The 25,634-nt window shown below is 46.6% G+C and overlaps 2 protein-coding genes across 4 annotated transcripts; one reads left to right on the top strand and one right to left on the bottom strand.

Annotated features, from left to right (window-relative positions):
* LOC100191545 (uncharacterized) lies at window positions 1-13,772 on the bottom strand. 3 transcript variants are annotated; one of them, XM_020549432.3, is made up of 9 exons: window positions 13,318-13,603; window positions 12,324-12,466; window positions 11,981-12,051; window positions 8,207-8,475; window positions 2,487-2,758; window positions 2,039-2,193; window positions 1,666-1,928; window positions 790-852; window positions 6-474 (listed from the first exon to the last, which is right to left on the bottom strand). In XM_020549432.3, the coding sequence occupies exons 4-9, from the start codon at window positions 8,393-8,395 to the stop codon at window positions 217-219; spliced, it is 1,200 nt and encodes a 399-aa protein (XP_020405021.1). In that variant the 5' UTR covers window positions 8,396-8,475; window positions 11,981-12,051; window positions 12,324-12,466; window positions 13,318-13,603; the 3' UTR covers window positions 6-216. The 3 variants fall into 3 exon arrangements, with proteins under 3 accessions (XP_008672022.1, XP_020405021.1, NP_001130447.1); NM_001136975.1 differs by lacking the exon at window positions 11,981-12,051 and having other exon boundaries at window positions 93-474; window positions 13,318-13,616; XM_008673800.3 differs by lacking the exons at window positions 8,207-8,475; window positions 11,981-12,051 and having other exon boundaries at window positions 1-474; window positions 13,318-13,772.
* Window positions 13,773-18,518: 4,746 nt separating this feature from the next.
* LOC109944982 (uncharacterized) lies at window positions 18,519-20,137 on the top strand. The gene is made up of 5 exons (XM_020550752.1): window positions 18,519-18,666; window positions 18,937-19,004; window positions 19,076-19,399; window positions 19,848-19,922; window positions 20,012-20,137. Exons 1-5 carry the CDS (start codon window positions 18,519-18,521, stop codon window positions 20,135-20,137), a joined length of 741 nt encoding a protein of 246 aa, XP_020406341.1.
* Window positions 20,138-25,634: the final 5,497 nt, after the last annotated feature.

Below are 25,634 nucleotides of genomic sequence, written 5' to 3'. Positions count from 1 at the left end.
TAAGATTGAAATCTCCTCAATCCCTCTTAATCTATATGGATTGAAATAGAACCTATATGAATTGGAATAGAATCGGACATGGCCTAATAGGTAAAACATGAATGTGAAAAAGTAGACCAACAGAGTGCAATCTACAGTTTACAGCCTGAACCACGTAGGCGTAGCCCGTAAAATCTAGTTCAACATGTTAGCGCAAGCTGATGGGCACGGCAAAGCTCAAGACCTGGAGTGCTCCTGTGATTTCCTCAGGACATCCTTCAACACCGCCGCGATCCTCTCAGCCATGTGGTGCTCCATGAACATTTCCTTCACCCTGCCATAGCCCTTTTCCCCCATGGAGACCCTCTGCTCGGCGTGGCTTGCGAGTCTGACGATGTTCTTTGCAAGAGGCGCCACGCCCTCCTTCCCAGCAGGATGCAGAAGGCCAGTCGAGCCGTCCAGGACGATCTCCGTGGTCCCTCCAGCAGCCGTGCCCTGGTATAGCAGGGTGGTAAGCGTCGTCGATTAAATCAGGCCAAAAATCGATGGTATGCGACAGAATGCAGGCCAAAATAGCAGATGGCGGGCTCAAGGATGTGAGCTCATGATTGTTTACAGTGGCTCCATACTCATATTCAGAAAATCGGTGGTTCGCGTCTCAAAATGCTGCAGCATGGTTAGTTGCCTAGTAGAAAGATTGGCCATTGATACTCCAAAGAAGTGTAACAACATGGTGCCCCTGCATGTCCCCTGTCTAGTGTCTACACTGTCACGCACAGTGGAAGAGAGAGAGAGAGGAGGGAGGTTTACCAATACTGGCAACTTGAATGCCATTGCTTCAATTGTTATCCTTCCAAAGCATTCTCCACGGCCCTAGGTAGGAAAAAAACAGATGCTATTACTGAAAGTCTAAAGCAGAAGGAAATCCACATGGGAACAAGCATCTAACAGTCTACCACTACCTGCGTAGCAGCAATGGCTGATCACTAGCATCCAGTATGGCAAACTGAATCATTTACGGCAGGTATATACTAATCCAGGACTTCTACCGAAGTTTACTAGTTGGAAAAAACACCTGATGTGCACAATGTGTAGCACTCAGTAATCTAAGCATTTTTAGCCAGTATCAGAAGATATTCTTGGCCTGTTCTTAGGCAAGCATTGCACCAAATACAGAGGAATTTCAGCGGTCCTCGAGTCTTGGGATATAAGTAACTATAGTAACAAGCCAAGACAGGATAAACAGTATTACTACCTGTAGCATTTAAATGGTGTTTAAATGGGCTAAACAACCATTTAGGCAAACGGTGAGTCCAGATAATTTTAAGCCATGGCCTTAGGTGAGAAGATGACAAAGTAAAAGAATGCACAAATCTCACCTAAATGCTAGCCCACTGAAGGATGACACTTTTTACATTCTTCCTTTAGCTACCCAAAGCTTCTCTATGACAAAGAACTTATTTTGTGAAATAAAGTGTGGTACCGTGATGAACATGTAGGCTGCATTAGTTATTTAAAATTGGCAATAGAATACAAGCAGGCAGACTAGAGTAGAGAACTGAATCAGCTCATTTATTAACAAGACACTGCATAATATAAACATGCCCCAGTAAAATCAATTAACAGAGACAGCTGTGAGGAGAAAAACAAGGACCATAGGTAGGAGCCTCCAGAGTTATGACTCACCTGAGAATTCTGAACAAGCACATCAATTGCTGCCAAGTAAGGGGCCACTGCCAATGTCTTGTTCACAAAATGGACACGGTCATGAATCGTGTTCTTCACCACAAAGTCACGTAACTGAGTCTCAAATTTGGTCTGAGCATTAACATCACTTCCCACAACTACAGCATGTATTCTAGGCACTTTAAGTTTCTCGTGTTGGATGAGCTGCAAAGCCTGATAAAATGCTTGAAGAAATAAGTCTTGTCCCTTTCCTCGTGATACACCTGTGGATTACAGGATAGTTAAGAAAGGAAAATGCAATACAAGAACATAAAGAATTCGCATACACCAAAGAATATAATTGGAAATTGCAGAATTAAGCAGTGAAACGTACTGTTTATTATTGCAAACAGGAGATCCTCACTCCGTACTCCAAGGGATTCACGAATATGTTCCCGTAGGACTCTTCTTGCGACATTGTCTTCAGCAACTTCCATTAGTTCTTTACTATTCCCCAGGTGAACAACATAAGTTTGTGGCATCTGTATTCTTTATACAAGCAATTGCAGGTGTACAATAATGAATTAGATACTCAATAAAAAATGCAAGAAACAGCTGATCCATACATAGCAGAAAAATCAGAAAAATATATATAGCCAGTCAGTTTGGAGCTATCAACAGAGAAGCAGGGGACATATAATCTCTACTAGATAGGTTATTCAGATCAGTAGTAAGGAGCCAAACTACGGTATCATGACTATCATCCTCTTCAATGTTATATACAGAGCCCAGCAATTAATGCTATGGAAAAGACCAGAGAGTATCAATAATTTTACACATACTTCAGGCGATCGCTAGTCCTGCTATTCCAATACTCAGCCGTTGTATGAGAATCAATCATGGCTCCAGCAACAAAGGGAAGATGTTTGACATATTCAACCTTAAAGTAATGCCCACGCATTTCATGGATCCACCACAAAATCTTCGGAAGGACTTTAGGAACATGATCTTTCAGAACAGGGTCAAGCCACTTGCCAGCAACAGCAGTGTTTAAGATAACCAGATCAGCTTTTAGAGCAATATCAACTGCCTCCTGTCCTCTAGCTGGTAAAACCTGTGAAACAAGCAGTTTGGAGTATCAAAGTAAGCAAGGATTAACTCACATTTTAATACATGTCAGCTAATATACTTTGTGCAGCCATCTTTCCTTTTGCACTTCATTAAATTATGCTCCATATTAACATAGTTAAGCCAAATGAGGTGCACAAACAAGAAAATGACTAGTGAATTGTGTTAGAGTATATTTAATAGTTAGGATTGTAATCCAATATTGACATATGTATCCAAGGAGGTGTCTTACCCCCCAAGTTTCTGTACTCTATATATTTTTTGTCGAACACACAGGAGAACTGTGTATCATTGTATTAAGAAGAAAAGGGTAAAGACCCCAGAACTAACATTACAAAGAGAAGACACCCACACACACACACGCACATAAGAAAAACCCCACCCAGCCAAGCAGCCAGAGCAGGGCCAGAGTGCCTGTCAGCTGGCAGACACCCCAACAATAATATACTGTGCCCAAGAGGCTCATCGCAATACATCACACATTATACTCAACCCTTCCTGCCTACAAATTGCACTGAGTAGTTCCTAGAATCAAATTAGCCATTCCAATCATCTCAAAGTTGTAGTCTCTTGCTACCTTGAGCTGGACATCAACAAAGAAAACAGTGGAATTAGCCCCCGTCCCAGTCCTAACATACTCCAATCCATCCCTCTTCCTCCTACCTTCTATATTCTCTTTGAAGTTTGAACTCCTGCAATTCCATCTGAACTGTAGCAATTTCTCCTCCACTGAACATAGAAAGGTATGAAGGCCCAATATACCATACTATGTTTGTGAAAATAAAGTACTCATCTTTCTTTTTTTTTCCAAAAAGTGATATTTCAGATAAAAGATATTACTCAGTGTTCTACCCACTCCCTGTGTTCAGATTGGATTCAATTTAGGTGAATATGTTAGGTTTTGATGTTTGTGCTTTGGTTTATTATTCACTTCTTTAAACAACAGGCAACTCTCCTGCCAGTTCAAAGAAAAATAGAATACCGCTCAGTGTTCTTCTTGCACTTGATGTTTCAAGAGTTGAGAAGTGACCTTTTCTGTTGCTATAGATTTTCAGAAAGATACATACCTGTTGGACTGTGTCTGTACTACTGTAATGGGCGCTAAGCCCACCCTAATTAGGGTTTTGGGGTTTCAATATGGTACCAAACCAGGTTGTCTTCTCTCCTCTCCTCACCTCCTAGCTGCCGCCGCCACCTGGGGCCATGGTTGTCTTCCCTCCACCTTCTTGCGCCTCTCCACTCCTGTCCCCATCCCTCTCACATCGGTGGGCGACGGTCGTCGCTCCCCAGGCTGCCCTCCCAGGCCTCCCAGAGGGTGCTGCCTCCTCTTCCCTTGCCGGTGGGGCGGCGGGCGCGCCTGCCCTAGCCCCTCCCGTCGGCGCACTCGCCCAAGCTGCTGGCACGCTTGCCCCCGCTGATGGAATAAGTCCTTATGGTCCTTTTGTGGTCTAGCATCTTAGATGACAGCATCTTTTTTTTTCTCGAACGCGCGGGAGAACTGCACATCATTAATATTAAGTAGGGGAAAAGAATCCCAGAAAAAGGAGTACAGAACGCCCCAGGGGCAAAAAGAAAGAAAAGAAAAATAAAACAAAACAAATGTGCCTATTACATGAGAGCAACCAAACTCACGAATAAACTGGCCATAGGGAACCCAAAGTGGCAGGTCCCGCCCTACACCAAAGGCTGGCGTCATCCTTTATATTTTGGAGAAGGCCAAACAGATTAGGCGAAGCTCCTTCAAAGAGACATGCATTACGATGCTTCCAAATCCACCAAGCCACCAAAATAACTAGAGAATTGAAGCCTTTCCTTTTGTCCTTTTGAACTCTTTGATCCATCTCCCACCACCAATAATGAAAATGGCTAACTTGAGATCCTGGGGCTAAGTGTTGAAGGTTAACAAGACCCAGAACTGCATACCAAATGCTTCTGGCAAACACACATTGGATTAGAAGATGCTAAATATTTTCCTCTTCCTGATCACATAGTGGACATTGTTCTGGATGATTGAGCCCCCTACGGGCCAATCTGTGAACTGTCCAACACCTGTTAAGAACAACCAGCCACATAAAAAATCTACACTTTAGCGGCGCCCAACTGCGCCAAATACGATCTGCTGGTTCAAACTGAACAGAGCCTATGAAGAAAGCCTGGCAAGCTGATTTGGAAGAGTATACTCCAGAGTCCAGATGATGTTAAGGACCAAAAATGATGATCTGGTATCTGTGGCGATAAATGAAAACCCTCCAGGAAGTCCCAAAGCCATAGGTAATCCCTTAGGACTTGATCAAAGAGATGCCCTTGAATATCGCTAACCCAATGCAAATTTTGGAGGGCCTCTTGAACTGTTCTTGTCTTGGCAATGCGTTTGGGGACAGCTGCCACTAGAGCAGAGGACAGCATCTTTTAGGACAACATCTTAGACTAGCATCTTAGCATCTTTTAGGACAGCATCTTAGACTAGCATCTTAGTACATCCACTTCGAGCGAGTTGGGGGAGTAGGCAGCTCTTCTTCAACGAGCATGTCTACCCTAGTCCTTGAGTCTCTACCGACTCTAGCGCCACGCTCTCCAGTCACGACTTCGGCCACAATGACCTCTTCGCCACCACGCACTCCGACATCGACGGTCACCCCTCCGGGCACGTCCACTCCGACACTAGCTCGTGTCGAGCATGACCCAGTGGAGTTCATTACCCCGCTCTCCCACAACGAGGAGTGCATCGACGCGTACCACAACGATGAGCCATTGTGGTATTGTACGATGGAGGACCTTCTCAGCGACCAATCGGTGCCGAGCCTGATGCCTCGCAATCTGGAGGCGCAGTTGCATCTGGCATGCTACGACAGCAAGCCTCGATCTTTCACGGAGGCCGTGAGGCACGCGGCATAGCGTGCCGCGATGCAGTTAGAGATGGACGCGGTTGAGACAAACCGCACCTGAGAACTCGCTGACCTCCCTCGACCCTCGTGGTCCTCTGATCACAAGGGGTACTGATGCCTCGATCTTCTCACCACCACATCATCTCTCGACATGTTGTTTTCGATGAGAATACTTTTCCCCTTGCTGACTCCTCCCCACCTCCTGACCTCGACTCTCTCATCGACGTCGATCCCATCGAGTACCACCTTTTCTGCTACCCCCGGTCTCGGCGAACTCTTCCACACCATGTGTAGCCCCATTGCCTTCGACCGCGCCATGTGCAGCACCGTCGACTCTGCTTGCGCCACACATGGCCCCGTCGCCGCCGCCTGTGCCACACGTGGCCATGTTGCCTCTGCCCGTGCCATGCGTGGACCTGCCTCTCTGACAACCTACGGCTCGCTTCGCCGATCCTGCCCTCATCTATCAGTGGCGTGTGTGGTCCGGTCCACCGATCCCTCCTCTAATGAGCCGCCCCGTGCCCTAGTCTGCTCCTTTAACGAGACGTCGGTACACCATTTGGTCGCTATCCACCGTGACCCCTGCCACGTCCACCACATGGTCCAACGCCGATCGACCGGTGACCGACTAGTGCTCACGACCGCTACTTCTTCGGCTCCCTCGTCCATCCCATCCTCCGTCCGTACCACGCCCGTCGATCCCCACTGGCGCCGAGCTATGGAGTATGTGGCCTTACTAGCCAACCACACTTGGGATTTGGTGTCATGTCCTCCTAACACCAACGTGGTCACCGAAAAGTGGATCTTCCTTCACAAGCTCAAGGTCAACGGCTTCCTGGATCGGGACAAGGCCCGTTGGGCCCTTCGAGGCATCACTCAGCGACCCAGAGTGGAATACGACGAGACCTTCAACCCTATCGTCAAGCCTACCACCGTTCGTACCGCCCACTTCCTCGCCCTCTCCCGAGACTAGGCGGTCCACCAGCTAGACGCTAAGAATGCCTTCCTTCACGGCACTCTAGCCGAGACAATGTATTGCAACCAGCCCGTCGGCTTCGTCTACTCCACTCACCCGGGTATGGTATGCAAGCTTAACCACTCTCTGTATGGCCTCAAGCAGGCACCGTGGGCCTAGTATAGTCGCTTCACTGCCTAATTGTTCCCCCTCGACTTTGTCGAGGGCTCGAGGCCAAGTCGGACATGTCCCTGCTCATCCTTCGGCACAGCAACAACATCGTCTACCTCCTCTACGTCGCCGACATCATGCTCACGACGTCTAGTCCCACCCTCCTTCAGCGCACGATCATTGTCCTATAACACGAGTTCACGATGAAGGACTTGGACCCTCTCCGCCACTTTCTCGGGGTCACCTTGGAGCACCGCGCCTAGGGCCTCTTCCTTCACCAGCCTAAGCCATGTTCCACGGCTGTCGACACATAGGCGAAGGTCTCCAATGACAATGGCGCCCCGGTCGGCGACGTGACTGTCTACCAGAGCCTCATTGGAGCCCTACAATACCTTATCTTCAACTGGCCCAACATCGCCTATGCGATCTAGCACGTGTGAGGAACCCCACCTCACTGTTGCCAAACGGATTCTTCGCTACCTCCGTCGCACCCTCAACTATGGCCTTCTTCGGTCCTCTCTGAATTTTGAGCTGGTTGCGGCTGCCCCGACACGGGTCGTTCCACCTCTGATTACGTCGTGTTCCTGGGCACCAACCTTGTCTTCTGGTCCTCAAAGCGGCAGTCGGTCATCTCCCGCTCCAGCGCTGAGGCCGAGTATCGCGTTGTGGCCAACGGCATGGCCGAGGCATCCTGGCTCCGTCAGCTGCTCTAGGAGCTCAACAACCCCATTGCGCGTGCCACTCGTCTATTGCAAAAACGTCAGGGCGGTCTACCTCTCCACTAACCTGCGCAACACCAACACACGAAGCACGTGGAGATCGACCTCCACTTTGTCTGCGAGTGTGTCGCTGTCGGCGATGTCCGCTTCCTTCGCATCTCGACCACCTCACAATTTGTCCTTTGCCGACATCTTCACGAAGGGGCTCCCATCCATGGTGTTCTCGGATTTTCGGTCCAGTCTCAGCATCTGTAATGGCTAGAGTTGCGCCTGCGGGGAAGAGTTGGACTGTGTCTATACTCCTATTCTAATGGGCCTTGACCTAGCCCATATACTGGAATATATATACACCAAGCCCGTATACTGGAATTAGGGTTCTAGGGTTTCCAATAATACCCACATGTTATAGCCCAAGACCAACTGGGCCCAATAAGAGGCCCATTCAGGTCCACGATACTGTTCACAAGAGAGAGCAGTGCCACGGTCTTGTGACTCAGCTGCCATTCAAGTTATTGCCAAGTCTAGAATAATGAAGAACGATCTAGAGCCTAGTTGGTTAGGAAGTCATTGTCGAGCTCTTATCTGTTGTTTGCAAGAATCCCTCTAAAATTTAAAAGCTTACATCATATCCAGCAGGCGACCCTAAAAGGCCCCTGCTCTATATTTGAGTAATGGAGAAAAATTACCACCAAAAGGCTACCTACTTGGCCCCGGATTTGGTGGATACCCCCTCCCAGCCCATTCCCACGGGTCAAGTAGGGGGCTTCTATTTTCCATTCTTTCGGTTCCCCACTCGCCATGCGCCCCATGCCTGACTCCATGTCTCTGTCTGGCTGTTCACATGCTTGGTTCCTCCCTGCCCATGCCTCATCCCCGCATGACGCTTTCTCCATGCCCAGTTCCTCCCCGCTTGGTTCCTGGCCACCAGCTGAATCGGTCGTCCCTCCCCGTGCGTGTGGTGCCCTCTCTGTTCCTAGGATGGAAAGAAAAAAGAAATAATATCAAGGTTCCAGGTGAGAAAGTGTGCAAGAGAGAAAAAAAGGTTGGGAATACCTAAACAAGCAAGTAGGGGATCTGTCTTAAGTAGCATTGTCTGAGATGCTCTAAGTGTAACTTAGCAGTCAAGTTAGAATCACCTCTATATAATAAAGGGGACCATGTACCTTTACGACTTAAGCAGAAGTAGATCAAGGGATTAGTAAGAGGACAAGCTTGGTGCAATGGTGAGAAGCCTTTCCACTAAGCCAAAGGTCTTGTGTTCGACGCAACGTCTCTGCAAAGTTGCAGGGGTAAGGCTTGCCTCGGTTATTCCTTCCCTAGACCCCATCATGTGGGAGCCACCGACACGGTCTGTCCTTTTTAGATCAAGGGATTAGCCCATTTCTCTACCATGGCCTGGGCGCCGGCCTCCTAGTTGTTGCTCCATGTTCATACTACCCTAAGAACTAGTATTCACCTTCTCCCCAAATCCCCTCTTAATCTTTGGCAACCCAGGCACATAACATTATCTCTTTAAAGTTCCCGTGTCTCTTTAGCATACCCTTCAGGACTCGACAATCAGTGATTTATGACATGAAAAAATGAGGAAGCATAAGACATATTATCTTTGTTCCTCATTAGATGTAGTTTTAGGATAATTTCACAATAACATAGACAAAGCTACAAAAAAATCATGTTGCCATCATATGACCCCATAGGCTAGTTGTTACTCTCGCAATTCCACCAACTTTATCAATATTCTTCATGGATGATGCTTACAATAGGATTCAAATCAACTTTCAAGCGTTCTTTAGAATGGAAAAAATATACTCCCTCCATTCCAAATGATATGTTGTTTCGATTTCTCTAGATTCATAGTTTTTACTATGTGAAGGGTAGACCTGGAAGGAACACTTTTTGCCTCTTATTCAAAGGATTGAGAAGAGATTGTCTTGCTCCTCTAATTTTCTATCTCAAGCTGGGCGCTTGGAATTAGTAAATTCAGTCTTCTCAACCTTACCAACGTTCTTTATGTGCACGCTCAAGATACCTAAAACCATCATTAAGGAAATTGACATGTTCAGGAAGCACTGTCTGTGGAGAGGGAATGGCATTAGTTCCAAGAAGCCACCTCTGATTGCTTGGAATGCGGTTACTCAGAGGAAAGTGAATGGTGGGCTGGGGGTTCTTCGCTTGGAAACCCAGAACGAGGCTCTTCTAATCAAATTCTTGCATAAATTTTTCAATAACAGTGACTTACCCTGGGTGCATCTCGTCTGGAATAAATACTATTTGTCCCGTGGTCTCCCTGGTCATAGAAACATTGGCTCTTTCTGGTGGAAGAGCATGATCAAGCTTCTTCCCAACTTTAAGGGACTGGCACTCCCTGTTATTGGCAATGGCAGATCAATTTCGTTCTGGGAAGATCAGTGGAGTCAGAGCATCCCGAGGCAAAATTTCCCAGAGTTATTCTCCTTTGTCAAAAACACAAAGTTGACTATTAGAGAGGCTAAAGAACAGGAGCAGTTTGATGGTTTTTTTCATTTGCCTATCTCTGAACAAGCGTATGATCAATACCTGGAGCTGCAGGTGTCTTGGGAACAAATTGCCCTCAGTAACGCCCACGACCGTTGGCGGTACATTTGGGGATCTGACAAATTCTCCTCTCAAAAAGCTTACAGATTTTTTATGGGCCAGACGCAGGTTCACCCTATCTACAGACTCTTATGGAAAAGCAAATGTCAGCCTAAGCATAGAGTCTTCTATTGGTTGTGGCTTAAAAATAGGCTAAATACCAGAGATATGCTGAGAAGGAGAAACATGGAGCTGAATTCTTATTCTTGCGAGAACTGCATATGGCAAAGAGAGGAGACTCTCTATCATCTGTTCCTCAGATGCAATTTCGCGAAAGCCTGCTGGAACTCAATTGGCATAACCCCACCCAAAATTTCTAATCCTGAGGAGGCATCAGCGAACCTTTATCACCAGCTTAACGTCCCCTTCTCTATGGAGATTATTATTCTCATGACATGGAGCATCTGGAAAAGCCGAAACGAGTGGCTGTTTTCAAACAAAGATCCTTCGGTACATCGCTGTACACAGGAATTCAGTAAGGAGCTGCGGTTGATCATGCACAGAGCGCGGGGGAACTTTGACACCTCTATCCCGAATTGGCTGAGTCTGTGGCAGGCATAGGAGTAGTGCTTCCTAATCCACTGCATTTTAACTTTTGTAAAGAGACTAAGTTGTAACGTTTTCTTTTCACTTCTTTAATAAAATTCTCAGTAGGGGCCTCCCCCTCCTGATTCTTCAAAAAAAGGGTAGACCTGGTACTGTGATGAGAATTGTCTCACTGAGTCAACAGGTTACGGTTTCGAAGCAGCCTCTCCGCATTTGAGGGCGGAAAGCTTACCTTGGTTTATCCCTTCCCTAGACCCAGTGGCGGAGAACCCGTTATGGCATAGTATGGCGGCCGCCATACCTAAAGTAGATGTGTAGTGTAGTGGTTACTGTGTAACATGTGTGTGTAACAGGTTCCAAGTTCGAATCTTCCCTATCACAATACTTCTTTCTCCATTTTTTGTTCTCCACGGCCATAGCTCATTTTTACCCTGCGCTCCGCCACTGCCTAGACCTCACTCATGTGGGAGTCGTCGACACTGAGTCTACCCCTTTTTCATAGTTTTACTATATATCTAGACATGGTGTATATTTAGGTGCATAGCAAATAAGCAAAAGCTATATACCTAGAAATTCCAAAACAACTTATAATTTTAGAACAACATAAGTAATTTACAACCGAGTGATTCAAAGGTTTTGCTCACCCGACAATTTAAGTGCCACCATTCATCATGCCAGAGGTATCAATCCCACTATCTTCCCCAAATCCAATGAGGGATCTGAAGATGTTAGGGTTTATGGTTCCATGTGGGAGGTCATCACGAGGGAAAAGGTGGTGGGTTTAGAGGGAAGGCCACTGGCAGCAAGCTCAACCGGCAGTTCTGGTGGTACAACTGTGTAAAGGTGATGCGATAAGGTGGTGGTGGTGCCGCCTACTAAGAAAGTAGTGGACGACCAATGGGTATTGGTCAGGACATGGTCAACTATGATGACACTAGTGGCAGGCGACATAGCAGGCAGCATAGAGAGGCTAAAATAGCAGGGAAGAGGCATGATTAGAAGGAGGCGAGGGAGAGGAGAGCAGTTGGAAGTGTCTGGCAGCAGAGGTTGTATTCGGAGGAAGAAGAACTCAAGAAAGAATGCAAGGCAGAAATGGACATTAGATTCCAACCAGACAACCCAAAAAAATTGTGCATTTCCAGCCACTGAATCACTCAATGAGCTATCGACAAGCCTTTAAAATACAAAAAACTATGATTTTGCTATGTTATTTTTTATTTTTTCACAAGAAAAAACTCTATTGTTTTAAAGATCAATTTCTATTTACAAGTTAATTTAGTACAATGCCCTACAAACAACATTCAAGAGAACTAACAAACCTGATCAAGGCTTTGAATGAGGGTAGCAACATCTTTTGTTGGTGTGTCATGGCCTTTGGTTATGCAAAATCCTAGAAAGACATATATTTAAGAACAAGAGCACAACCCTTCCAGATATTTAATAAGTTAAGTCAATGAGCCCAAACCTGATGACCTGTGTTTATCAGATGGTAGTTATCGCACTCTGCTATTGTGTTTGTGTTTTCTCAAAATTCAGTTATACTTCTAGAAACTAAGAGTGTTGTCTGTGTAACTTTACCACATTGGCACCTCTGAATCCCACGCTACATGCATAAATGTAAGACCGAAATTCCAAGGTACACATCTGCAGGAGCACTCATACCTGCACTCCATGGTTCAACATCCTATGCTCCAAGCTATATGTGACATCATTTGTTTCTTGTGATCTCTGGTTTGTTATCCACACCACTTGCGAGCCAACATGCCTCAGAAGAAATGCTAATTCCATCAGTAAAAGTGGACCACCTGCATCAATTAGGAGTATTTCCACTAAGACTGATTGGTCATTAAAATGGATGTCAGCAACAAACAAACAATGCTTTAGGTTTTGGAGATTCTTTCAACAGGTACCATTTCAGAATTTGAATATTCCAACTTAGGAGCAACATGAAAGCTGTTAAGTATTCAACAACTTCTGAATATATGCTAGGTGTAATCAGATAAATGTGTGGAAGGGCCTCTAGCATAATTGTTAAGGCTTCTGAGTAGCACCTCCAGGTCCCGGGTTTGATCCCACTCGGGGCGAATTTCAGACTTGGTTAAAAAATCCCCTCGTTGTGTCCCGCCCGCTCCTACGCGCCACCCTCCGTCTGGGCCGTTGCAGAGTGGGCGGTGGCAGCCCGCTAGTGATGGGGGATCAGGGTTGAGCCGTTGCAGAGTGGGCGGTAACGGGCCCGCCAGTCATGGGGACTAGGGTTCGGGGATTTTCTCGGCCGAGACCATGTTTCGGTCTCTTCTTAAAATACCGAGACTCCGAGAGGGCGGCTGGCCGATTTTTTTAATCGGATAAATGTTTATGCTACCATAGCATCACTCTTATCTTCATCATTTCTGACTTTCCCAGAAAACTTCTCATATCCAATGCTGGAAATAGAAATCTTACTCCATCTTTGTTTGGTTTCTCGGTAACTTAAATGAACGATAGTAATTAGAGTTACCAATCACCACTGCAAAGCGCAAAGTGCACCGTCACATGTTCCAATAAGCTGCCAATGATGGGATCACAAGAGATGTACTCGAACCAGCAAATACTAATGGCACAGCTCCGGAATGCATGAGCTACAAAGTGAAGCGAACCACTAAAGTGAGCAAATTACCAGAGAGGGAGAGCTCATGGGAGACGAGGAGCACGAGCTTGGACCTCATGAACCCGAGGGGACTCCCGCTGGCGACGGCGGTGTTGAGGGCGGCGGGGTCCCCACGGCCGTCGCAAGGGTCTCGCAGGGCACCGCGGAGGAGGAACCCTGCTGTGGATGCGGAGGCTGCGACGGCCACGAGGAGGAGGAGGAGGAGCTGGGTCCGGTTGTGAACCGGCCCGCGGCCTCCGGCGACCGCCGCCACCGCGAACGACGGGGTCTTTGCCATCGCCGGTCGGACGCGGTGGGCCCGAGGAGAGACTGTGGGCTCGGATCAAATTAAACGGCATGCATTTCGCGAGTCAAATTTGGGTGCTTTTTTTTTTCTCCGGGTGTGTTTTTCTTTTTTTCAGGCTAGTTTGGAGAGCTAAACCTAGGAGGAGAAAACCCCACACATATAGGTTACTAGGTGGATGCCCGTGCGTTGCAACGGAAACATATCGTCATTATAAGGAACGTGGCTCCTACCAATCTGGTATCAAAGGTCTCGACGATCATGAGCTCTGCTGCTGCCCCCAGACAGCAGCCGTCGCCACCATCAGGCGGCCCCAGCAACGTCCAGCGCGCTGGTCGCAGCCCCTGCTTCGTCGGGAGTCATGATGCTTCGCTGATAATCCCCCAAATACCCAGCCTCCTTGTCGGGCAGCGCCACTAGGGGCATGGTGGCCCCGCAGCCAATGGAACGTTGTACGGCGTGGTAGACGGGCTGCTCTCCCAAGAGCGCAGCAGCCTGCTGCCCCATGTAAATGGACAAACAAAAAAGTTATTGCTACAAACTTATGATCAGATAGACAAACAAAAAACAATGTAAATGATATATAAAGTTGTTATTATGAGTAAGTTAGAAAGCGCAATAACAATACGACAACCCCATGAGGCCATGATGCACAATAACAGAGATTCACTATGCATAAAACTCCCAAGTGAACAACGCCTGTGATGAATCTGCTACTGACGCTAGAGCTGTCAATGCTCTCCGTGCACCATTTGCTTGCCATTCTAGAATATGAACATGAGCAATTAGCATTGTTTACTAAACATGATAACAAATATATTTGAAGCAACCTGAAACCTAATTCAACACAAGTAATTGCGTGCCTGAAGAAGAACAAGTAATTTATTCACGATTCCATCCAGGTAAGGCGTCAAAAATTCTGGTGTACAATTCTCACAAAAATTCAAAATCGCCGAAACATCATGACTTCTGGATAATCAGTCGAGTGAACACATATACGTTGTAGGTGAATTTTATTGAAGCAGAAATTTGATAGTTAGATGATGTTTTCTATTTGAGCAGTAAATGGTGTTTGTTCTTGTACTTAATGGCATATCCAAAATCAAAGGAAGAGAAGCATGTGAGAAAGAGAATTGTGAACGGATGCAACTCACCGTACACAAATCATACTATTAGCTAAGCCTTACCACTATCATTAGATAAATAGCATCAACCTCTATATACAGGAAGTATGCATATAAACTTTACACTACCCCAATAAATACTCGAAATACTCACAAGTTTGGAATATTATACTATAGAAAAGCCAAAGTGACCAGGAACACAGGGAGTAGAAAATAACGTAAATAACAAAAATCACCTCCCATGGTGCAGGATAGATACAATAGTTTTACATGTTATAGTAGTAAGAAAAATCCTTTTAAGAAATAAATGGAAACCAAAATAAAATTAACAATAGCATAATATTGTGTGAACTGCGAGCACTTTAATGCTTAACACATGTATAAATTAGTGAATAGTGAACAGATCAATGTATTACGTTTTCTATATAAGATCATGTTCAAAATATCGAGTATCTGAAGACTGGAGGGAGTATAAAATTAGTTTAGAAGTCTCACATTATGTGCATCTCTAAACATCGACTTTTACATTTTCCATGTTGGAATCTATTCGTGCATGGCTTCTGCCTGTCAGCGGTAGGTGCTTTCAGCCGCGTGGTACAATTTCCAGTTTGATAGTATCACCACGAACACAAACTCGAGATGACAGCAACACAACATATGATGTTCAAACTCAGAGGAATCACAAACCCTAGCCAAAAAGCAGAAAACACGATTAACAGTCGTCGATCGCCATCCCTTCAACACAACACCCCTGTCATCTCAGGACGTGGACTTGCGCCACTTGGCGTTGGGCGTCGCTGTGGCGCTCTTCTTCCCCTTGGGTGGCATCCGGCGCTCCATGCCGCTCTCTGAGTCATCGACCCTAGCGACGTCGGCGCCATGCCGCCGTCGAACCAGAACGCGCTCCACTTGAAGAAGCCGCCACCGCCGCCCCCGCTGCGCTGGCGCCTCTCGGAGCCCAGCCTGTCCACCTGGGCCTGCAGCGCGCTGCATAGAGCACACGTACGTTTCAGCGTCAGTCGGAGCACCACCGAAGTTGGTGTACATGTGCGGGCTCGGGAACTCAAGACAAGCCGACGGACGGACCTGGAGCCTAGCGACGTCGTCGCGGAGGCGGCGCACCTCCTGGTGCTGCACGAGGACCTCGCGCTTGGAGGGGCAGCGGCTGGGGAGCTCCAGCGTCGAGTTGGGGCTAGGGCTGGGGCTGCGCTGGCCGCTGAAGGAGGCGCTCAACTCCGCGAGGCGGTTGAGCTTGTCGTGCTCCGAGAAGAGCACCTGCACCACGGCGCGCACCGGCATGCGCTCGTTCTGCACGGTGTGCGCCGCGGCCTCCACCGTGAGCTTGCACGCGTCGATCAGCCACGCCAGTGACTTGCGCTCCTCCTTCGCGGTGCCTGGGTGCGCCTGCCGGAGATGGAGCCATGCCGAGTAATGGATCAGTGGACATTCGGACATTCAGACATTTCCACAATCACGTCACAGCACTTTATTTTGGATTCTTTTTAACGCGATCTTAATTCTAGCAAAACGCGAATCGTCAGCGCGCGCCGCACAAAGCAGCGATCCTGATTCCTGGATCTTTACGTCACGTGGCTTTTCATGGCTGGCTAGTGTATCTTCGACTTGACATGCGAATCCGTCAGCTTCGTCAGCATTATGTTCCCAATCTATGACAGAGTCTCAGCGGCGGAACAGAACAGAACGCAACACAGAGTAGGCTGCAGGCCCATGAAATCAAAGAACAGATCATGTCACTGTTCTAGCCTTCACCCAGCCAGGCCCCAGCAGACCGCAAAGGCACACCCAGGGCATCTAGGATTTCCGTTGGCACCTGCAAGATCCCTGAGCAGGTTGCAGGCGCTGCTGCAGCTTGCTTGGGGAATTCCGTCCGCACATTTCCACCAGCCACATCTGGGACGGATATTAGCGGGTACTCCTACTGTACCATCAGGCACATCTAGTTTCCTGTGGGAATAAAAACCCACAGGTGTACAGTAACCCAGCTGGTGGTTGGTCGTAGCAGCTAGCAGGAGTGCAGGACAAAATAAAGGAAAATGTGGCCGAGTAGTTCGGCGCACAGGGCACCGAACCAAAGCCCAAAGGGACAAAGCAGTGGAGCGCCTATTCCCATGTGTTTTAACAGGTCCCTCCCTCTGTTGGTTAACTGATGGAGCTCACGTGACACTGGCATCTCTCTCTCTCTCCTGACGTCTGTCCTTCACTAAACAGAGTGTCAATGCTGCAGAGCGTGAGGTTTCGGCGATTAGTGGTGGTTTTGGACACTGCCGTGACACCAGTAGACAAGATGTTTCGGCCTTTTTTCGACACAAGAATCGCCTATGCGATGCAACATGCCGATGCTGCTAGCTAGCGATGGTTCCAGCGACAGAAGGGAGTGAGGTTTTTTTTATCCTGTGCATTGGCAAACCGGGCAAGCAAGCATGTTCGTTTGGCTTTAATCTATACCGTTTTTCACTACATCTACATTTTTGTCTTTATAGATTATAGCACCAGTACAAAGAGCTAATTTTAATCCAAAACGAACAAGCAAACCAAACGATGTCATTCTCAGTTCACTCACAGGCGGAACAAACAAACCCATGGAATAAAATTCACTGCAAGTGTGTGGTCTGTTCCCGTGCCTCTAGAACATAGTAGAATAAAATAAGCATGGTTGTGCGTTGCTGGCTTTGATATGATTCTGCTCTGAATCTGATGACTGTGCACTACGCCTAGGACCTCTTAAGACCAGTTTGGTTTCGAGGGACTACAGATTACTCTCTTTATTTTAGTCTCGTTTAGTTCATAAATTATCAAACGACGAGATTAAAACATGAACTAAAATGTTTGTCTCTAGTTTTCCGAGGAATGACAAAAAGAGACTAAACAATATTAATTTCATTTGTTGCCTCTCATTTATTTTAGTTACACTAATTGTGAAAAAATGATAAATAGTATTTTGGTCCTCTTATGATTCATTTAATGTGTTCTATATACTTTTAGTCCTTAGAACTAAACAGATTAAAGACTAAACTTTAGTCGCCTACCTAAATTTTAGGTTAAAATAGGATGAGGCGGTGACGACACCGTTCACTCGATTTTTTTGGATCACGCCACCACCAAAAATTTCTATGGTGTTTAGCTCGCCTCGCCTCCACTCGACTCTTAGCCAAACACTATAAAATTATGGCCGCACGCTTTCATTCCTCATTGTACATCCAACCAAACACACTATAAAGTAACCAAACGGCTTAAGGTTGCAGATTTTACCTAAAAAACTAATGATTGCAGGATAATTGGATTTACGAGCAGGCAGAAGATGCCTCGAACAATAATAGAAATGGACACTACTACAGTGCTAGCATTGCGTTGCGTGGTCCACTGCAAATCACAGGACAGTCAAACACACACCCACATGGACATGCGTCGCAAGTTTTCAGGCGCTCGAGAATCAAACCATACTTGTCAATATCGTTTCGGACGATGTTCTGGTTTGCTCACTGGAATGCAACGTTTGGGTACTGGATAGTATCGGCGCACCATTCCGGAAAACAATAAATATAACAAAAGTATATTTACAATTAACAATACCATGTACCTGATATAAGCATGGGGGCTGCGTATTGCATGCAACAAGCCTAAAACAAAAAAAACTAATGAAACTAATAGGAGGTTCTGGTTGTAGATTGCAGAAACACACCCTACGTCCTGCAGTATAGAGCTTGGAGCAGTGACACAGGGAGAGAAAAAGTAGGTCCTTGTTGCCTTTGCTCATTGGAGGGAGTTTGTTGCAGGAGTAGAGGATGGCTTTCAGGAGTCACTACACATTACAAGAGATGCTGTGGCAGACTGCCAGGGCAAACCAAGAACCGGAAGATTCCACCCAGAACAGCTGGAACAATCGGGAAAGTGGCCAGAGTTCTGGCCGGTACAAGATACTGCTTTGGCCGTGTCAGTCTCTTCACTGTTACGAAGCATTCCAGCCATCCTGGCTGGTACCGAAACAGTATTTACATGCATGGTCCAAACAGGCTCTTGTACACCGACTGTAACTTCTTATTGAAGCCTTAACCATGCAATGCTTTGACTGACTGTTGTGTTTTACTTTCCGAGAATTACGAATTGTTGATGTGATCGTTTAGGTCAGATATCTCATGTTATTAAGAATGAGAATAATCTTATTGTTATTGTTTATATATCATCTCTGCCGGGATTTTGCAGGTTTTGCCAGGATGATGGGACATGGAGACGTGAGCTTTATAAGGATTCTAGAGGAACTCAGACTTCATGTAAGGGCCATTGTTCGAATAATTCTGAACATGCCTTTATTCCTGCTTTCCTTCTGATAATTTACCATTAGGTTGTTGCTTCTACTGTGTATGTTTTAGCTGAACTTACTTCCAGAAATCTGCAATCAAACAAAAAATCCCAAGCGCAGCAAAAGGTTGTGAAGAAATTACCAGTTTCAGATCTTCGTGGAAAGTTATCTGGTGTCGCGAGCCAGCGCCCTCAACTTAGCAGTACTGTTCAGGTCCCAAAACCTGTAAAAGAGGTTATTAAGAGCAACAAACCTGTTCAAAAGAGAGACCCCACTCCAACTACTACCCCTCCTGACATCAAGAAACCCAGTGCACCTGCACCCGTACCAGCACCATCTGCACTACCAAAGCAATCCCAGAACAAGGTGAGATGGTTGAGGATCTATGTTGTGTTTTCTTACAAGATTGTATCCTGATCGGTTATTGTGGTTCCACTATTTGTTCTTCTGGAATGGGAAACATCGTACCATCATTTTTCTTATTTTCTATTTGCTGTGGTGCTGTCCTGTGAATATAATGGACTACATGACCATTTGATGTTGGAGTCCCTTTGATGTTTGTACAACCTTTGGTTCTAAATTTGATCTAGTGCATGGTTAATCTTCTAGACCCTTAGCATGTTCGAATTCCAAATGAAATTTCGATCTAATGCATGATTAATCTTCTAGCTCTTTAGCATTTTTTAATTCCAAAGTTTCATTTGTCTAGTCCCATGCTGGCACTGTGGTGTCTAAATTCCTGAATGGAATTTGGTCTTCATAAACATTCAATTCAATGTTGTAATAATTTGTTTCCTTTCTTCGATATGTGCAGATTGATGCTTCGCTTGACAGTTTACTAAAGTCTCTTGATCTAGAGAAGTATTTGATAAATTTCCAGGCTGAAGAGGCACATTCGATATATGTTGCAATTTTGTATTGTGGGTGTGACTGGTGAGTGGTGACCTTAAATATTGTTAATGGATATTCATCTTTCAGGTTGATATGAAAGCATTGGTTTACATGAATGAAGAAGATATGAAGTCTTTAGGAATTCCAATGGTACTGCAAGGACTTTGCCTTTTTCTTTCCCCAAGTTGGTTAGCATGCTTATCCTCTGCTTAAACAAGAGACCTCTGGGTTGAAGCAATATGTATATATTTAAGGTGGTAGAATTTGATGATTTTATTAATTTCCTGCTTATAGGTTGGTAGATCCATATTAAAAGTGAAATTGTAGCAATTGAGTTACAAACTTATGAGTTATGAACTATACCAATTACTTCTTTTTGAATGAGTCGCACCCATGGTATAGCCTTTGTTATCTGCTTTGTACTTGTTGAGTATGTATTCGGTTAGTTATGAACTATGCCAATGATTTCTTTTTGAATGAGTCGCACCCATGGTATAGCCTTTGTTATGTGCTTTGTTGAGTACATATTTGGTCAGACCACCACTTATCCATACTTTTAGTCCCAGTTTGTCTAACGAGAAGTAACTTTGATTGGCAAACGAGATTAGAATGACCTGATTAGTTGGCGTTGTGTGTTTTCTCTGCAGTTATCATAAATTTAAACCAGATGCTCTAAAGAGAAAACTTGAAATTATTAGTTCACTTTGGCTTTGAGCTAAGTCAAACTTATTTAACTTTGGCCAAGTTTTTTTGAAAAATATATTATTACCCACAAGTTCAAAATTAATGCACTATGATAACATATTTCATGAAGGATTGAATGAAACTACCTTGGTGTTGTAGATATTGGTGCACTTTTTTAAAGCCTTGGGTCAAAGTTAGAGAAGTTTATCTTAGAACAAAACCAAAGTGAGCTATAATTTGGAATGTAGGAAGTAGGCACTAAAGATATGTCCAGTCAGTGTTTTAGCTTAGCCCCACATTCATAGTACATTGAGCTATTGCCGCCTCAATGGAAAATATTGATTTCTCTTTGTGATATGCATCCCTTATTTGCACAGCTAAAAAATGGAAGCAATGTCCATTATGTTCTGGTTCCATCTCTGATTGCATTATTACCCAGCGATCATTTGATTCCAATCTACTTAGGATTATTGTGGATATTATTTCATTTGGGTGTGACCTGAACACACACCCACATGGATGCATGCCTGGTTCGGTTGTTCCTATCGTTTTTTCACTTTATTACTACTGATTGCTGCTATCTGAATAGCACAGATTCGAACCCGACCTGCTGGGCTGGGAATTGGGATTGTCTACAACCCAAGGCACCCTCACTACCCATCATCGGTTCAAGAACACAGACTTTGCCGCCCCTGCCTTTCCCCCCTGCACGAAAAGGTGTCTCCGAGCGAACCCCAAACCAATGGTCTCTCATAGCTTTTGACCAGTGCGACTGCGAGAAATGGCGGTTGCCGATTGCAACGCAAGAACACTTATACACTGTGTACGAGCACTGACACGGTGGCTGCATGTGCATCGAGTGATGCATTCCAGCCAGCGTCTAAAAAAGGTTTTAGCCCTGACGCGGAGTACGTTGTTCGTGGGCGTGGCCTTTTCGGCGAGCAGGAATGGGCGGGCACGCACGCGCGCATGGTGTGCCACGAGTCATGGAGTGCGATCCAGGACGAGGGACGAGGAACCACGAACGGTGAGAAAGGGATGGAGTGCGGAGCGCGGAGCGCGGGCGCACCTTGAGGTAGGTGTCGACGGCGCGGTACATCGCGTCGTCGGCGGGGTGCGCGTGGGCGGGCACGGCGCGCGCGAGCTCCTCGAACTCAACAGGGCGCAGGCCGGCCTCCAGCGCGGCCTCGGCCAGGTACGCGTCCACGAGCTTGGCCACGCGTGCGGCCACCGCGCCGCCGCCCTCCTTGAGGAACCCGCGCACGAGGCGCAGCACGAGGGGCATGTCCAGGAGCAGCGCCGACGCATGCTCGCCACTGTGGCCGAACGCCGGTATCATCACGGCGCCCAGCGTCGCCTGGTCCAGCCGCCTCGCCGCGCGCGCCTCCAGGTCCTGCAGCAGCGCCGCGTCCGCGCCCACCATGCTCCCCACGCGGAGCAGCTTCAGCAGGAAGTCGCACGTGATGCCATCGTCGGCGACGGCCGCGGCGCAGCAGCCGTCGCCGCCCGCCGGCGGGTCCAGAGGGAGCGCGGCCACGAGGGACTCCAGGAGGAGCCGCTTCTTCAGCCACGTGGCCGTGGGGCTCTCTGGCGGCAGGAAGTGCCCCGACGCGGACGGCGACGTGGGAGGCGCCACGTCCGGGAGCCACTTGGCGGCGTAGTGCGACAGCACGGATTTCGTGGCTGATGCGGCGTTTAGGTAGCGGAGGACGGCAGGGCGTTTAGGTAGCGGAGAACGGCGGGGCGTTCGGGAGGCCGTTGCGGGAGCGAGGTCGGCGGCGCGCGCGGGAGGCAGTTGCGCGGGCGTGTGGGGGCGGGGGGTTGCTGGCGCGCGGGCGTTGCGGGAGCGGCGGTTTGGCGGGCGTGCGGGAGCGGCGGTTTGGCTGGCGCGCGAGCATGCGGGAGCGGGGGCAGTCTACACTGCCCCCTTAATAGTTAGTAGAGACTAGTCGTTTACCCGTGTGTTGGTTCTTCCATCAGGGTGTGGGTTCAAACCCCAACTCCTGCACCGCTTTTTAACATAACTCATCTCTTGTACCGTTTTTAACATTTTACACTGAGTTAATTTAGAAGAAATGTAGTGACTTTTTTGTAAAAAGATGACCGTTGAAACTGGTGTTTTAAGTATAGTAGAGATGTGTAGATACTCTAGTATTCAATCCAATATACATGGTTTGAAATGAAATGAGGTGCAAATTAGTTTAATTTACATTTCAATCCACCTCAACCCATGTGTATTAGGGTGAATACTAGAGCACCCAAAGAAGCCCTAACTAATGTCTTATTCAAATATCACCTCTAGGGACCAGTCACTAGGGAAATGTGGGAAATCCCATGAGAATTTGAGTTTCCAAACTAGACCTTTTTATTGCTAACATATGAGGGTGTTTGGTTTCTAGGGACAAATTTTTAGTCCCTCTATTTTATTTTACTTTAGTCACTAAATTTCTAAATACGAAAACTTTTAGCAATTTAGGGACTAAAGTAAAATAAAATAGAGGGACTAAAAATTAGTCTCTAGATATCAAACACCCACATAGCTCATACTTGCTAAATACGAAAACTTAGTTTTCGTATTTAGCAATTTACGGACTAAAGTAAAATAAAATAGAGGGAATAAAAATTAGTCTCTAGATATCAAACACCCACATAGCTCATACTAACGCTACGATCGCAAAAAGGGAGATCGACGGTGGCGACAATTTCGACGGGGGAGGGAGAGGCTAGGGCGGCGGAGTGGCGAGGAGGGAGATGGACGAGGTGATCCAAATAATATTGTCCGTTGGATTTGAGTAAGGCAGAGAGGTTATAGTTGTGGGGTGATTTTGTTGGATGGGTTTTGTAAAGTATCGGAGGGCTTCACTTCAAAAATTGTAGCTTCTCTTTTTCAGCTTCACCATGAAACAACTTCAATAGATTGGTAAGACGGGGTTCAAGAGTGTTTGTCTTGCACATAGACTCTAGCTTCTATAATACAATTATTTGTGTGAGTTTTCTTAATTACCCTTGATGATTAGCGGGTGGAGAAAGAGACATGAATCAATAGGTCATGTAAACAATGGCATGGTGGGTAATTTTTGTACAACTTCATGAGCAGATATGAAAACAATGTCTTTGAAACACCCTTTGAGGAGCTTTGAAAATATCATGAAACTAGCCTCAAGTTTCAGTTTTTTTTGAAGCTAGAGCTCGTAAAGCTAGACCTGTTTGATAGAAGAAGCTGAAATAAACGAAGTTATTGAAGTGAAGCTCTCCCAAATAGAACCTGGTAGGGTTTCATTTCAAGTATTGTAGTTTCAATTTTTCAACTTTACCATGAAACAACTTCAACGGATTGGTAAGGCGGTGTTCAAGAGTGTTTGGCTTATACATAGACTCCAGCTTCTGTAATATAATTAATTTATATGAGTTTTTTTAATGACCTATGATAATTAGCGGGTGGGGAAAGAGACATGAATCGATTGGTCATGTAACCAATAGTATTATGGATAATTTTTGTGCAATTTCATGAGGAGGTATGAAGGGTGTGTTTGGTTTGGCTTTTGACTTTGGCTTTTGTCCCATAAAAGCCAAAAGCCAAACCAAAGGGCTGGATCCAGGAAGCAGCTTTTTCTAAAAGCCGACTTTCTCGCAGTGCAAAAATGAAAGCACCCCTGGACCTGCTTTTAGTGGCTTTCAAATGGAACTGTGAAAACATATATCGAAGAACTTTTAACGATTTTTAGTGGTTTCGCCCAAAGAGTTTTTAGCTTTTTAACAGCTCACAGCACACAACAGCTTTTCTCACAGCCACAACCCAACCAAACAGACCCGAAAACAATGGTTTTGAAGCACTCTTTGAGAAACTTCGAAAATTTTATGAAACTAGCCTCTAGTTTTAGTTTTTTCTTTTGAAGTTAGAGCTCGTGGAGTAGGACCTGTTTGGATAGAAGAAGCTAAAATAGACATGAAATTCTTAAGTGAAGCTCTCTCAAATAGTGCCTAAAGCACCAGTTTTACTGGTTTCACTGTTTCCACCGTCATCATGCCCCCACATTTAAATATTAAAAAAGCTAAAATCTCTATCTCTACTATTATAAAGCACTGGTTTCCATGGTTCAACGGTTACACGGTTCAACGATTCCACGGTAGTAGCTTTAAAAATACTCCTCAGAACCTCCATGCTCTGTCCCTCCCCCGCTCCCAGCGCGGTCGCTGCATTTGAACTGCACATACGCGTGCATTTCTTGCGCTGAGAATATCCATCTGCATGTGTGATGCTCTTATCTGATAATATCCTTTCATTCTCTTCTTATGCAGCGTGATTGGTTGACTGGGTGCGCAGCGCCAGTCTCCAGCTAGCCCGGACCGCTGGATACGCAGGATAGACGCGTTTCCGCGCATGCAATCAAGCCATAAAAAGCCTATGCTGCATGTGCGGATACAGGCTGCCACCCTCCTCTCCGGTTAACCAAACAGACGCCACACAAGGTCAATGAGACGCCGCACGCCTGGAGGCAGCCGGCCAACCAACCAATCAGGTAGACAAAGATGGGTCAGATCCGGGTCCATCGCACACTCAAACCTGCGATTGGGGAGGTGCGCTCGCTGCGCCGATTGACCGACAATGGGGTCGCCATCGTCCATCTGACGACGCGGCCTACCACGAGCAGCAGCATACAAGCGGCGGCTTCAGCGCAGGTGTCTTCCCTCCATGAGGCGTCGGTTTCATTCCACAACCGTGGGCGGATGCCAGTGCGGAAGTAGACCACCATCTCCAGTGCCTTGAACACCAATCTGTCTGTTCCACATGCATGTAGCGCCTCGACGCCGGGCGTCATCCTGCGGCGCTTCTCGTGTGCCCACGTGTGCAACTGCTAGCTGAGCATGACACGCCGTGAAGCTGCCGATGAACGCGTGTGGGGATGGTGGCGCACCCGTGGCAGAGAGCGTGGCGTCGATAGGGGCGAGCGCGAGCGTGGAGCCACCCGCTAGTGCGTGCAGGTTGTTGCAGAGCTCCCCGAGCGGATAGATGGCCAAATGGACC

Source organism: Zea mays, chromosome 3, assembly GCF_902167145.1.
Source record: "Zea mays cultivar B73 chromosome 3, Zm-B73-REFERENCE-NAM-5.0, whole genome shotgun sequence".
Taxonomy (NCBI): domain Eukaryota; kingdom Viridiplantae; phylum Streptophyta; class Magnoliopsida; order Poales; family Poaceae; genus Zea; species Zea mays.
This window is presented reverse-complemented; position numbering and strand designations above follow the sequence as displayed.